This window comes from Amaranthus tricolor, chromosome 8 (genome assembly GCF_026212465.1).
Source record: "Amaranthus tricolor cultivar Red isolate AtriRed21 chromosome 8, ASM2621246v1, whole genome shotgun sequence".
Lineage (NCBI taxonomy): Eukaryota > Viridiplantae > Streptophyta > Magnoliopsida > Caryophyllales > Amaranthaceae > Amaranthus > Amaranthus tricolor.
Genome location: NC_080054.1, coordinates 5,719,598 through 5,731,847, shown reverse-complemented (window position 1 = coordinate 5,731,847; position 12,250 = coordinate 5,719,598). Strand labels below are relative to the sequence as shown.

General features: G+C 33.8%; 1 protein-coding gene across 1 annotated transcript; it reads right to left on the bottom strand.

Moving 5' to 3' along the window:
• Nucleotides 1-6,164: 6,164 nt before the first annotated feature.
• Nucleotides 6,165-7,465, bottom strand: LOC130820915 (protein ALP1-like). Its single transcript, XM_057686463.1, has 3 exons — nucleotides 6,962-7,465; nucleotides 6,638-6,863; nucleotides 6,165-6,553 (listed from the first exon to the last, which is right to left on the bottom strand). Exons 1-3 carry the CDS (start codon nucleotides 7,463-7,465, stop codon nucleotides 6,165-6,167), a joined length of 1,119 nt encoding a protein of 372 aa, XP_057542446.1.
• Between the last annotated feature and the right edge of the window lie 4,785 nt (nucleotides 7,466-12,250).

Below are 12,250 nucleotides of genomic sequence, written 5' to 3'. Positions count from 1 at the left end.
TATATTTCCTTTAAATATTTATATAATATAAAAATACTATAATATTGCGGACGTACTTTTGATGATTACTTGATTATTAGCGAAATTCATTGCTTGTCAAGTTGTCATCGTTATTAAAATATTTACTAAAAGGAATGAAAAAAATAAATTAATAAGAAACGAATCAACGATAATGTCGATAAAGATGATTAATAAAAAAAGAGGGAGAAAATGGACTTGAACCTAGTACCCAAAGGAATACTAAGCTGCCTACGTATCCCGAAGGAATCAAAGCCCACGTAGTTCTTTGTAATACCTTTTATTTGTAGTTGTTGAATGTTGATTTATTGTTGTCCGATTGATCCTATTCGTCTTCGTCATCATCATCTGGTTGGTTAGATGCTTCCGCTGACTCTCCTCCTGACGATGATGCAGATATATCCATCATCATCCATGGATCATCATCATCGCATTGATCATGATCATTCTTTAGTCCTTGTGTTCGAATCTCCGCTTGATCCCAATCTTTCTTGCAAACACATAATTGAATACTATGTGGAGCAAGACGAGATCTCTTTTCGTCCAAAACTCTTCTACCTGCACTAAAAGCAGACTCCGACGCAATCGTAGAAGCAGGAATTGCAAGGATATCCTTTGCAATTCTCGATAATATGGGGAATTTTATTGATTTTTCTTTCCACCACTCTAAAATACTATAGCTACCTTGGTCAATTTGAAAGTGATGTTTTAGATAACTATCTAATTCTAAATATGCAGTGGAGGGTGAAGAAGAAGATGATCCTACAAAACTATCATCTTGGCTCATTATATTAGCTATTACGGAATTATAATAAGAGGGACGTGCCGAGACGCTAGCACGCCTAGACGTATCGCGTTTTGGGTTTTATACGCTAGCATAGTAATCATAAAGTTCTGCTAAAAGTTTTTTACAAGTTCCAACATAATTATGTACATCACTAGGCGGGCGATCTAATGATTGGTAGTAAAATCCAATTACTTTAGTAAGGACTTCTGTTTTAAAACATGGGTCTAAAATAGTTGCAATTCCATAAATATAAGAAAAATCGGTAAAATATGCCTTCCACTTATCCACCATATCTGCAAGAATCGGCTTTAAATATGGGTTAGTATCATCATGCGTATGTTTAAGAAGATGATAAAAATAAGTAATACACTCACTTATTACTAAGTGGACGTTTGGTTCGTAAACATATGAAAAAATCTTAGTTGCGTGGTCATACGCTTCTAATATTTTATGTACACCTATAGCTAGTTCCCATGTGTCATCAGTTATATAACTATCTGTACACTCACTATAAAGTTGTGTTATAATTGGACGATAAGCAATCGCTTTTGTTAATAAATCGTTGGTTGAGCCCCAACGTGTAGGAGTATCTAATGACCAATACACTTTTTTTATTTGATATTGGTCACATAATTGCTTATATCGTCTCTTTATCTTTCCAATTCTAAGCCACTTCACTATGTCTCTAATTGGATCTAATAAATCGCTTAATTTTTTTATACCTGCTTCGCAAGATAAGTTAACTATATGAGCACAACAACGTATGTGTAATAAGCTACCCCCAAGGATAAAACTAAATGCAGGTTCGTTATACAAAAGTTCCATACATTTAATGTTAGCGGTTGCATTATCGGTAGAACAACAAAATATCTTATCTAATAAGTTCCATTCTCTACATATCTCTACTAATCTATATTTTATGTTTTCACCTGTATGTCTTTCTAGCATTGTCTCAAAAGCAATTATTCTTTTTTGAATAATCCAATTTTGATCTATCCAATGTGCTGTTACACACATATAAGATTCTAAATGTGGGGGAGCAGACCAAATATCAGTTGTTATGCTAACCCTACCATTAAAAGATTTAAACATTTGTACTAATTCATAGCGCATTGTTTCATATAATTTAATTGTGCGTCGTTTAAGCGTGCTCCTAGGGATTGGTCTATATTGTGGTTGCAAACTTTTTCTAGTGTAATGCTCGTATGCCCTACTTTCACCATGGTTAAATGGCAATTCATCACAAATTACATACTTAGAAAATTCATCATCATATCATTACGATTATATTTAAAAGGCAAACCTGTGCTGGGAATGTCCCACTATCGGCTTCCACTTGTGGTCCCGCTGCCGCTTGCTGCATGAGTTTCTTTTGTGATTCCATGCTTCTTTGCCAAATGTTTGTTAAAAGATCCCGTACCACCACCTAACACGTATTCACAAAACACAATAAATAAATTTTTATAAAATATGAATATATAACGTATGTATAAAAAACTGAAAAAGTATTTATCTCTGGCGAAATTGTATGAAACTAAGGGCTTTACTCCTTGACTTTCACAAATTTGACAAGTGCATAAGAAAACATCTGGATTGTCAGTTGGTTCTTTTGTAAAATACGACCACACATGTGAAACAGCTCTACCACTAGGAGGTGGCATTGCCGGAAAAGGTTGTCTTACTGGTTCATCTTCATCTAAATTTAAATATAAAGACATACTCAGATATATACCACAAGTCCACAATATATAAATAAATAATAATTTAAAATTTAATGAATTTGAAGAATAAACTTATAAAACTAACTGATAGTTTGGAAATTGACTCGTTTACCACGAGCTTGTCTTTGTTGTTGTTGTTGTAGTAGTTGTTCTTCATGTGATCTCGTTGATGACTGTCGAGATCTATGTATCCCAATAGGGGTCGTTGGTTCCTCTTCTTGTTCTTCTTCTTCATCAATTTGTATTTCTCTTTCCACTTCTTCTGCATAATTGTGTAATTCTTGGTCGTACCCTTCTGGATAATTTGGTTCATAATTATAATTACTAATCGAAGGTGTTGTTGATACCGACGGAGTTAAAATGACCTTTCTTTTGGAGCTAGAACCTCCCAATGATTTTGCCACTTTAGTAACTTTTTTAGAGGCTTTTTTCAAAAAAGAAAACATGATAATATTGAAATAATTATAGACTTAAAAAATAAATAAATAAATAATTAATAGACTAATTATGTAATTAACTAAATTAAGAAATAATTAAAAGACTAATTATGTAATTAAGAGAATAATTGCGTAATTAAGTAATTAAGTAGAGAAAGTAGGAGAAGAGATGAGTTGTGAATGAAAATGATTGAAAATGATGGGTATTTATAGGAAAATTGGCAACGGCTATATAACGGCTATATAACAGCTAGTTTCACGGTTCCGGTTCCATGGAACCGCTAGGCCGGTTCACCCAGACCAGTCCCGGTTCCGATTCCATGGAACCGTTGGTCCGGTTCACCCGAACCGGTCCCGGTTGGACCGGTTCCGGTTCCAACCAGCGATTCTTAGGTCCGGTTCATGCAGTTTTTTTCCGGCGGTTTCACGGTTCCGTGGTTCGGGCCGGTTCGGAACCTGTCGCGAATGGTTCCGGTTCCAAGCGGTTCGGGACCGGTTCGGTTCCAGGTAACCCGCTCCGTGGCCATCCCTAGACACAATTATGAGTTAGAGTGCACCTTCTAGATCAAACATTTTATGGTCAAAGTATACTTGCATTGCCAATTTCAAAGAAAATATAAATAAATTGAATACCCACTTCTTCTTAGTCGTCACATTTTTTATTGTCATGTCATCTTGTTTCACAAGAATTAAAACAAAAGAATTTTTTTAGATGTTGAATATATTATTTTATTATATATTAAATTTAATGGACGAAAAGTGGAGATCATAAGAATAAAAAAAATATTTAATAAAATCAGTGGAAAAAACATGAGAACCAATACTATTAAAAAATGCTTAAATAAAGTTAGTGGAAAACATGTGTCGATCATAAGCAATAAAAGAATATTAAAATGAAGTTAGTGGAAAATATATATAGACAAAAGTCATTAATAAAATATTCAATTGAGCATAAACAAGGTTAACTATGACCAAAATTTATGATATAAATAAAAAGATTTTATATGAGAGCAACAAATGAAATAATTCCAAATAGCAAATGAGAACAACTTTGTGAAATAGAGGGCATAATATTTATTCCAACTTTGCCCTTTTCATTCCAAAGTTGTGATTTTAAATTACATGCTTGTCCAACATAAACACAACACAAATCAATTTTAATAAGTATTCAAGACACAAATTTAAAATGTTAATCAATTTATTGCATTTTAATTTAAAAATAAAAAAAGCGCAAGTCGTATAAAGCATGCGACTTGCCCTAAGCTAAGTCGCACACATTTCTGCGACTTGCCCTTTTTTCCTTTTATTAAAATTATTTTTTTAATTAACATTAGATTATTCATATTACTAATTGATGCTATTATATAATTTTGAGTACATTAAGAGGGTGTTTGGTATGGAAAGAGAAATGTAAGGGAAAGAGAATTAATAAAGAGGGGTAAGGGTAAAGGTAAAGGTAAGGGTTATGGTTATATGTTGTTTGGTATAACAATGTAAGGGAAACACTTGTTTACGTTTCCCTTACTTATTGTTTGGTTTGTCACATAAGTTGATGTTTTTGTAATAATCTACAAAGGGATTTTGTCCATTTTTGTACAGAAATTAACTTAAGCAAACATTAAAACAAGATTTCCTTGATAAAACTCAACATAGTTCAAGCCTAAATAAGATCAAACATAGCAATTTGCAATACTGTTATTCAAGTATTCAACTAATAATCTGCAAGCACATACTACAAGTTCAACCATTAATAACAACATCTCAACTCATGTCTTTTTAGAAGACCACTTTCACTTTTTCTTAAGAAGATCGAGCACATATTGTTTCTTGAGGTTCGAATGAGCTTGATAAAAGATGCGAAGCTTGTGTTCTTCAGCAATGACAATTGTAGCTACTTCTAAAGCTTCAGAGGGTGAGATGCCATCTAATTTCATAACCTCTTCCAAGACTTTATTCACTTTTTCATCCATCTTCTGCTCTCTCTCCTCGGCTTTGGCCCACGCATTAGCCATCGTGCCAAGATTAACATTAATATTATCAAAAAATTTTCTAAAATTACTTGTAGCTTCATGAAGAGAAGAAACCAAATTATCAACATCACTTTGAAGATTTTTCTTTCGTTTCAATTCCTTGAGCTTGGGTTCTTTTGAAGATGTTGAATTGTCATTCTCTTGTTTAATCGAGCGCTTCTTGAATTGTATATAATGAGTAGTCGACCGACTTCTTGAATCCGCATCATCCTCCTCATCACTAGCTATGAAAATTGACTTCTTTGTAACTTCAACATCTATGCTATTGATTGCTTCCACAAAAGACTCACTTTGATCACCCGTGGCCTTATCTTTAGCATAAATCTCCTCAAGGATGTTATAGTGAGGAAAAGGTACCCCATACAATCGTTTAGCCTTCTTATGAACCTATTCCAAAACAAGAAAGTTAAATGAAGTGTACAAAAGCATTGAATAATGGCACGAAACTTGCATGTACCTTTCAAAAACCCCATCTACAAAACCCAAAACAAGAAACAAAAACATACCAGTAGACCTTTTGCACAATATTTAGAAAGTAATGTATAAAAGATCCCAGAAAACTTTACCTTTGCCCATTTATCGAACACTGCACTCTCTACTTGCAAAATCTTCTTATCGGCATCCTATCCAAATCTTGAAGTAGATAACATCTCAGCTAGTGCACTGTATTTCTCTGACCAATGTTTGATTCTTGATTCAATGTGCTGAAAATCCTTCAAACCACAACTAGGAAGCTCACCATTAATCAACTCTTCCAACCTACTCATGTAACCATTTTTAAAACCGCCGTCACCTTTCCACTTAGGATCAGTAGACAATTGGTGTAAATACTTTATTAGCATCGAATCTTCTTGACATGTCCAAAAATGCTTATTCTTGCCCCTCCCTCTACTACTTCCCTCTTGGCTAATGGTATTCACCTCCATTTCAAGTACCTGCAATATACAGATAAACTAAAGTGAAATTATTTATATTTTGTCACTGCACAATAATCAGAAAGTATCAGGAACTAGAAATGTATGAATCTTGTTCTTAACGAATCTATTGGTATGATTGTGTGGCAGACGTAGCATTCAAACAATTAAACAATCGTTTAGTACAAACCTTGTCTAACTCTTGCCCTCCAAGCATTATACAAATCGTGAGCTAACGTATTTCTATAGTTAGTACATCAATTAGAAGTAGCTATTGTAGTAATGTATTCAACTTCATCATCGGAATCGTTATCGGAATCGTCATTACTCATATTCTCTTCTTCTACATCATCTGTGAGCATCACTTTCCTTATTAAATTATGAAGTAAACAACAAGCCATCACAATACGTCCTTGAGTTCGAATAGGGAAAAAGGAGGGGCTTCTAAGTATACTCCATCTCCCTTTAAGTAACCCAAAACATCTTTTAATTACATTTCTTGTTCGAGCATGCTTCATATTGTAATACTCTTCTGCAGTTAGTGGTTGTCTATATGTCCATTTCTTAAGATGATATAGTTGCCCTCTATATGGAGCAAGAAAACCCTCACAGTTTGTATACCCCCTATCGACCAAATAATAGTTACCTTCAAAATTATTGAAATTAGATGATTAAAGTGAGTTTTATTAACTATGTAATTCTTCTTTTAATAAATACATGTTAAATTTACCTCTAGGAGCCCTAAAGCCATTTGGCCTAGTGAGAGCATTGCGAAGGACACAGACATTGTGAGCAGAGCCTTCCCAACCCGGAAGAACATAGATAAATTGCATGTTGGGTGCACAAACACCTAACACATTCATAGCAATGGTACCTTTTCTTGTCCGATATTTACCACGATCTTGGGGATGTACAGTTACATTTATGTAGGTACCATCCAACGCTCCTAAACAATTCTATAAAATCAAATAAACAAAATCACTCTTATAAATACACGTAAGATTATGGGTAAAAATTAGTTGATTAACCAACTAGTACCTTAAAAGGTTTCCACCTTTCCTTCACATTCTTCTAATATTGGTTTGGGCTTGTAAAGCAAATGGTCATGCAACTTAAGTATAGCCCTCAGACATAAGTTGAATTGCCGACTCACGGTCTCTCCACTTCTTATGAAAAAGTGAGCAATAGATCTATTTTTTTTACGGTGAGCTAAAGTGTACAAAAACATGGCAACTATCTCATCAAGAGACATATTTTTTGTCCGAGTGAGGCCTCCAATCTCCTTGAGCATCTTACACATAATATTAAAGGTTTGTCTATTAACCCGAAGTTCACTTTTGCAATGCACATCACTTTCTTGTATTAAGCGATGCATAATTTTTAAGCGCAATATTTTTCTATCTCTTTTACTTTGGATCAATTGAACACCCCTAACCGTAGCAACACTTGTCATATACCAAACCCAATACATCATAAGAACTACAACTACATTTGTTACTACAAATTGAAGTTGTTTTAGATGTCTTTTTCTCCGTAAGGATTGCATAATTCGATCCATTTATGAGAATTAATTAGAAGCTGTACAACAAAAATTAGACTCAAAAATCAATATCAAACAAAAATTTTTCACTATCATGTCATTATATATACAAGCATAATTATTGGATCAGGTCAATCAAATATAGCTGAAAAAAAATAGTTCCATAAATTATTCCATTTGGAATTTCATCGAACAAAAAGGAAAATATTCAAAGAATCAAATAATGGTTGGAGGATAGAAATTTCAGTAATCAAGACAGATGAAGAGGTGCCATATATAGAAAAACAATGAACGGAAGCTTATGTAATATATTTCAAGAAGGAAGTAGGAACCCCAACCCCTAATTTTTTCACAATGTTGAAATACACGAAGATGGTGGAATGCAACAAGAGGGGGGGGTGAATTGTTGTGTATCTAGCTTTACTTAGTTTTTCTTCTAATTTGCGGAATTTTAACAAACAAAATAAAGCTTAAACTTAAAAAGCAAAAGATAAAAAGGAGACAAAGATTTTACGTGGAAACCTTCTTGGCCTAATAAGAAGGAAAAACCACGACCCCCCGGGATTTCAAAATTCTCACTATGTTTTAGGCAATCAAATAAAATTATATAAAACAGTTTGCTTCACTTGAAGCTTCTCTACTCTAGGCCTAATTCTCTTTCTCTACTTTCTCCTTCTCTTTCTCTTCTCACGTTTCACTTCTCTATTCCCTTAGACTTCTCATGAGTCTAATTACAACAAAACACTCAATAACCCTTACAAGGCCAATTCTCAAGAGATTAAAAATCAAAATAATTACTTAAGAAAAATATAATAAATTAATTGGCATTTAAAAACAGAAAATATTTTTTTTAAATGATCTCCCTTTAATGGACACTCTTGGTTGGATATCGGTTTGAGCAAAGTTCCTCCTATTTATAGTGGGAACAGACAGCAGTTACCTTAGACACACCTCCCACTATCATCCACGTTCTCAAAATAAAAGGATAGTGGAATTGCCAAAAAATAAATGACCAGCTGTCATTTGCTCAGAGAGAAAATCAGTTTCCTTAAGCTAAAAATAGCATAGGAGTTAAAAAGAACAAGATCCTAAAAAATAGGAGATCTTTAATCTTAAAATGAAAAAGTCTTAGGCTATTTTTAGATAGCCTAAAAATAGTTTTGCCAACCAATTTATTAAATAATTAAGCAATTAAATTAATTCTTAATCGTTATATCAACTTCAAAACAGAAAAGTAATTAATTCGCAATTTTTCCAGCCGATGTTTCTCTCCAAACCTGCGACATGGGAACAGTGTACTGTCTCCAGCTTCAACTTCTGTTAGATTGTTCATCCTGGGAACAGTAGACTGTCTGTCTACTCTTAACACTTTAATACTCATCTAACTTCTTTGACCTTTAAGACACGTACAATCTTCCACAAAACAAATCTTAGGCTTCATCAACGATTTCTACAAAATCGGATATATATACCTACAAAACAATCTCAAGAATATGTTTGTTTATTTCAAACGTGAAGTCATCATCAAAACCTAAGAGGCCAACAAATTCCCCCTTTTTGATGATGAAAAACTTTATAAACAAACTTAGATAAATTAGAGTAAAACAAAATTCTTAGAGCATACTAGAGATTAAAGCAACTCTAAATAACTTAGTAAATCAACTCATTACAATATAATTTACCAAGCATGCATATACCAACTTACTCTAAAAACATAATATCAAATTGTTTAAATAATTAAACTAAAATAAAATAACCTAAAACATAAAGTATTTTCAAAAGAAACAACTTTAAAACAGTTAAACCAAAACAATTAACCAAAATATTCATAATGTTAAAAACAACACAGATGATAAGTTTAGCATAAACATAATTAGTAGCATGATCCTTGCACACAACACATATGAATCAATTGAGATATGTAACTGTCAATTCACACAGCTCCTCTTAAGTTTGTGCATTCTCTTCCCCCTTTTGTCATCAATCAAAAACAAGATAGAGACTATCAAACCTCAGCACAAACCATGTAGATTTGTCAGTGATGAAAGCAAGAAACAATAATGAAAGTAAGCACCATGAACAATAATCAAATCTGCATATAGATAGTTATCACAAACCACAGATAAAAGTAAAAGAAAGAAAATCAGCAGTTGTTCAACATTACAACATTGCACCCCAGATGGTACAAAACAAAGAGTGAAATTGTTTATCAAATGTGACAGCCAACAAATCTTAAAAAAACATAGGGAGGGGGATCAAGGGGCAGTCTCTTCTTCATTTATATATTCGGTCTGCACTTCTACAGTATCCAACTTTGCACCAAGACGATCCTCCATCATAGTAAGTTGATCAACTATTGAAGCGAGTGAGACACAAACTTCATCTTGAAAAGCACTGAACTGAGACTGTAGGTCATTGAGTTTAGAAAGAACGGAATGTGAAGAAGCTTCAGGAACAGGATCAGGAATAGCACAACCAGTACCAGGTGATGATGGAAATGGTGGTGGTGTAAAGTGAATAGGTGATGGTGGTGGTGATGGAGTTTGATGTGGTAGTGGAGTGGTTGGCTTGGGAGAGAGAGGTTCCTTTGATGTAGACTCAGGCATGGTTTCAATTGTGGTATCATCAACCATTGCAGCCTTTCGTTTTGAAGCAAGCCTCCTACTCTTCCTTTGAACAGCTTTAGCCTTCTTCCTTAATGCAATCACAGTCTCTTCATCACTAGAATCATGACAGAGATTGTGATCCACATCTTCTCCTAAGACTCCCTCCTATTCTGCAGTTTCCCCCTTACTTGCTTCCCCTTCTTTATCTGTTTAAGTAGGAACCGGCTCTTGTTCCTTTTCCCTTTCTTTTTCTTTTTCTTCTTCTTTTTCTCCCTCTTTTTCTTCTATTTCTTCCTCCCTCAACTCTTCTTCTTCTTCAATTACTTCCTCATCAGATCCTACATCAACAACTTCCTCTGATTCGTGTATTAACACCCCTTCTTCGTTTAATTTGAGATGCAAATTTTGCAAACATTTTGCACCTATTTTCATATTGGGTCCCATTGGGAACTCCAACCCTTCCAATGGTACCCCAAACTTTCGAAAAATCCAAGTTAATAACCCTCCATAACCAACAACATTTCTCTTCTCAATACAGTCAGACAAATGTGATATCATCAAAGAAGGAAAATTTATCTTTATTTGATTTTCCATGCAATAAATCAAGGTTGCATCTCGTAAACTTACTTCACTCCTCTTGGAGTTTCGGGGCAAAATAAATCTATGTGCAATATTATAGAGTAATTTATGCATTGGAGACAATATATGATGACTGATTTTTACTTTCTTTTGTTCAACCCCCAAATATTTGAAAATCGTTTTTTCATTTATTCCAGAAAAAACTAACTTTGTACCAACACAATAAGTATCAAACCCAACATTCGGAATATTAAACCATTCCCCCAGCAATGCACTGTTGAATTCTATTTTTATGTTCTTAATCGTACTAAAACACATTCCACAGTCATTAGAAAAGTTTGAAATAAACTCTCGCATAAGGTTTGGGAAAATGGAATGACAACTAAATTCTGACATCAAAATCTCCCATTGTTGAAATTTCAAAATAGTATGAAGTTGAGGAAAATGTGTAGTATCGTACCAGTATTTGTCTAGCCCAAATCCAACGGACATATCCTTTGAAATTTCTTCAGCACTGTTAGGGTTAACTTGCTTCAAACGTTTGACCGCTTTGGAGGATGATCCACCTTTTGGTGAGAAGATTTTGCATTTTGTACCAATAGACTCAGTAGTATGTTTGGGCGATTCTTTAGTGGTTTCTTGAGATGGTGATGGTGCAGCATTCAACAATGGTGGTGGATGAACTACTTTTAAAGGTTTTGGCTGGGTATTTTCATAGGATGTAGAAGTTTTCTTGCTGGTTTTTGGAGTTTTCTTTCCTGATTTTGAAGATTTCATTTTGAATTTTGAAAGGTTGAGAGAAGGAGAACGGTTTCTTAGGGAAGGGTTGAGAGTACAAGATGACGCTTTTGAAGAGTGATTTGATGTGGAAAAGGCTTTTTAAGGGATGATGAGTTGACGGTTACCTTATGTCACATCTCATCAAAGCCTTTCATCATTGCTATGATATGGAAAGATTGTGGGAAGTTTTTGGGTTAAAACCGTTTCCCATTAATTTTTTTTTAATTTAAGTTGGCTATACATTATTCAAACAATATAAAATATGAATTCTAAAATAAATTATAAAAACAAAATAAGATAATATAGAATGATGAATTATTATAAACTATTATATGAAGAAAATAATGAACACACTGCTTTTGTCTGATCAAAATAACAGCATGCATACAAGAAGACATTCATAGTACAAACTTTATTAAGTGTTTACCTGATCCATGCAATAATTGATTCTCAATCAAAATATTGAGGTTGATTTCTAACCCTTTTTTTTCATGATGCTTCATTGAGAATTTTATGCAATCAACTTTAGTGGAGCTTGATCATACCAAGTTCCAATATCATCTTTTCATATTGTTCCCTTGGAAGCGGTTTGGTCAGAATGTCTGCAGCTTGTTCATTAGTATTGACATGCTTTAATACAATATTTTTGTGTTCTACGTTATCCTTAAGGAAATGATGTCTAATATGTATATGTTTAGCTCGTGAGTGATGCACTGGATCTTTAGATATACATATGGCACTGGTATTATCACAATAAATAGGAATGCATTCAGTTTTAATACCAAAATCTCTTAGTTGCTGTTTTATCCAAAACATTTCGGAACAGCAAGCTGCTGCT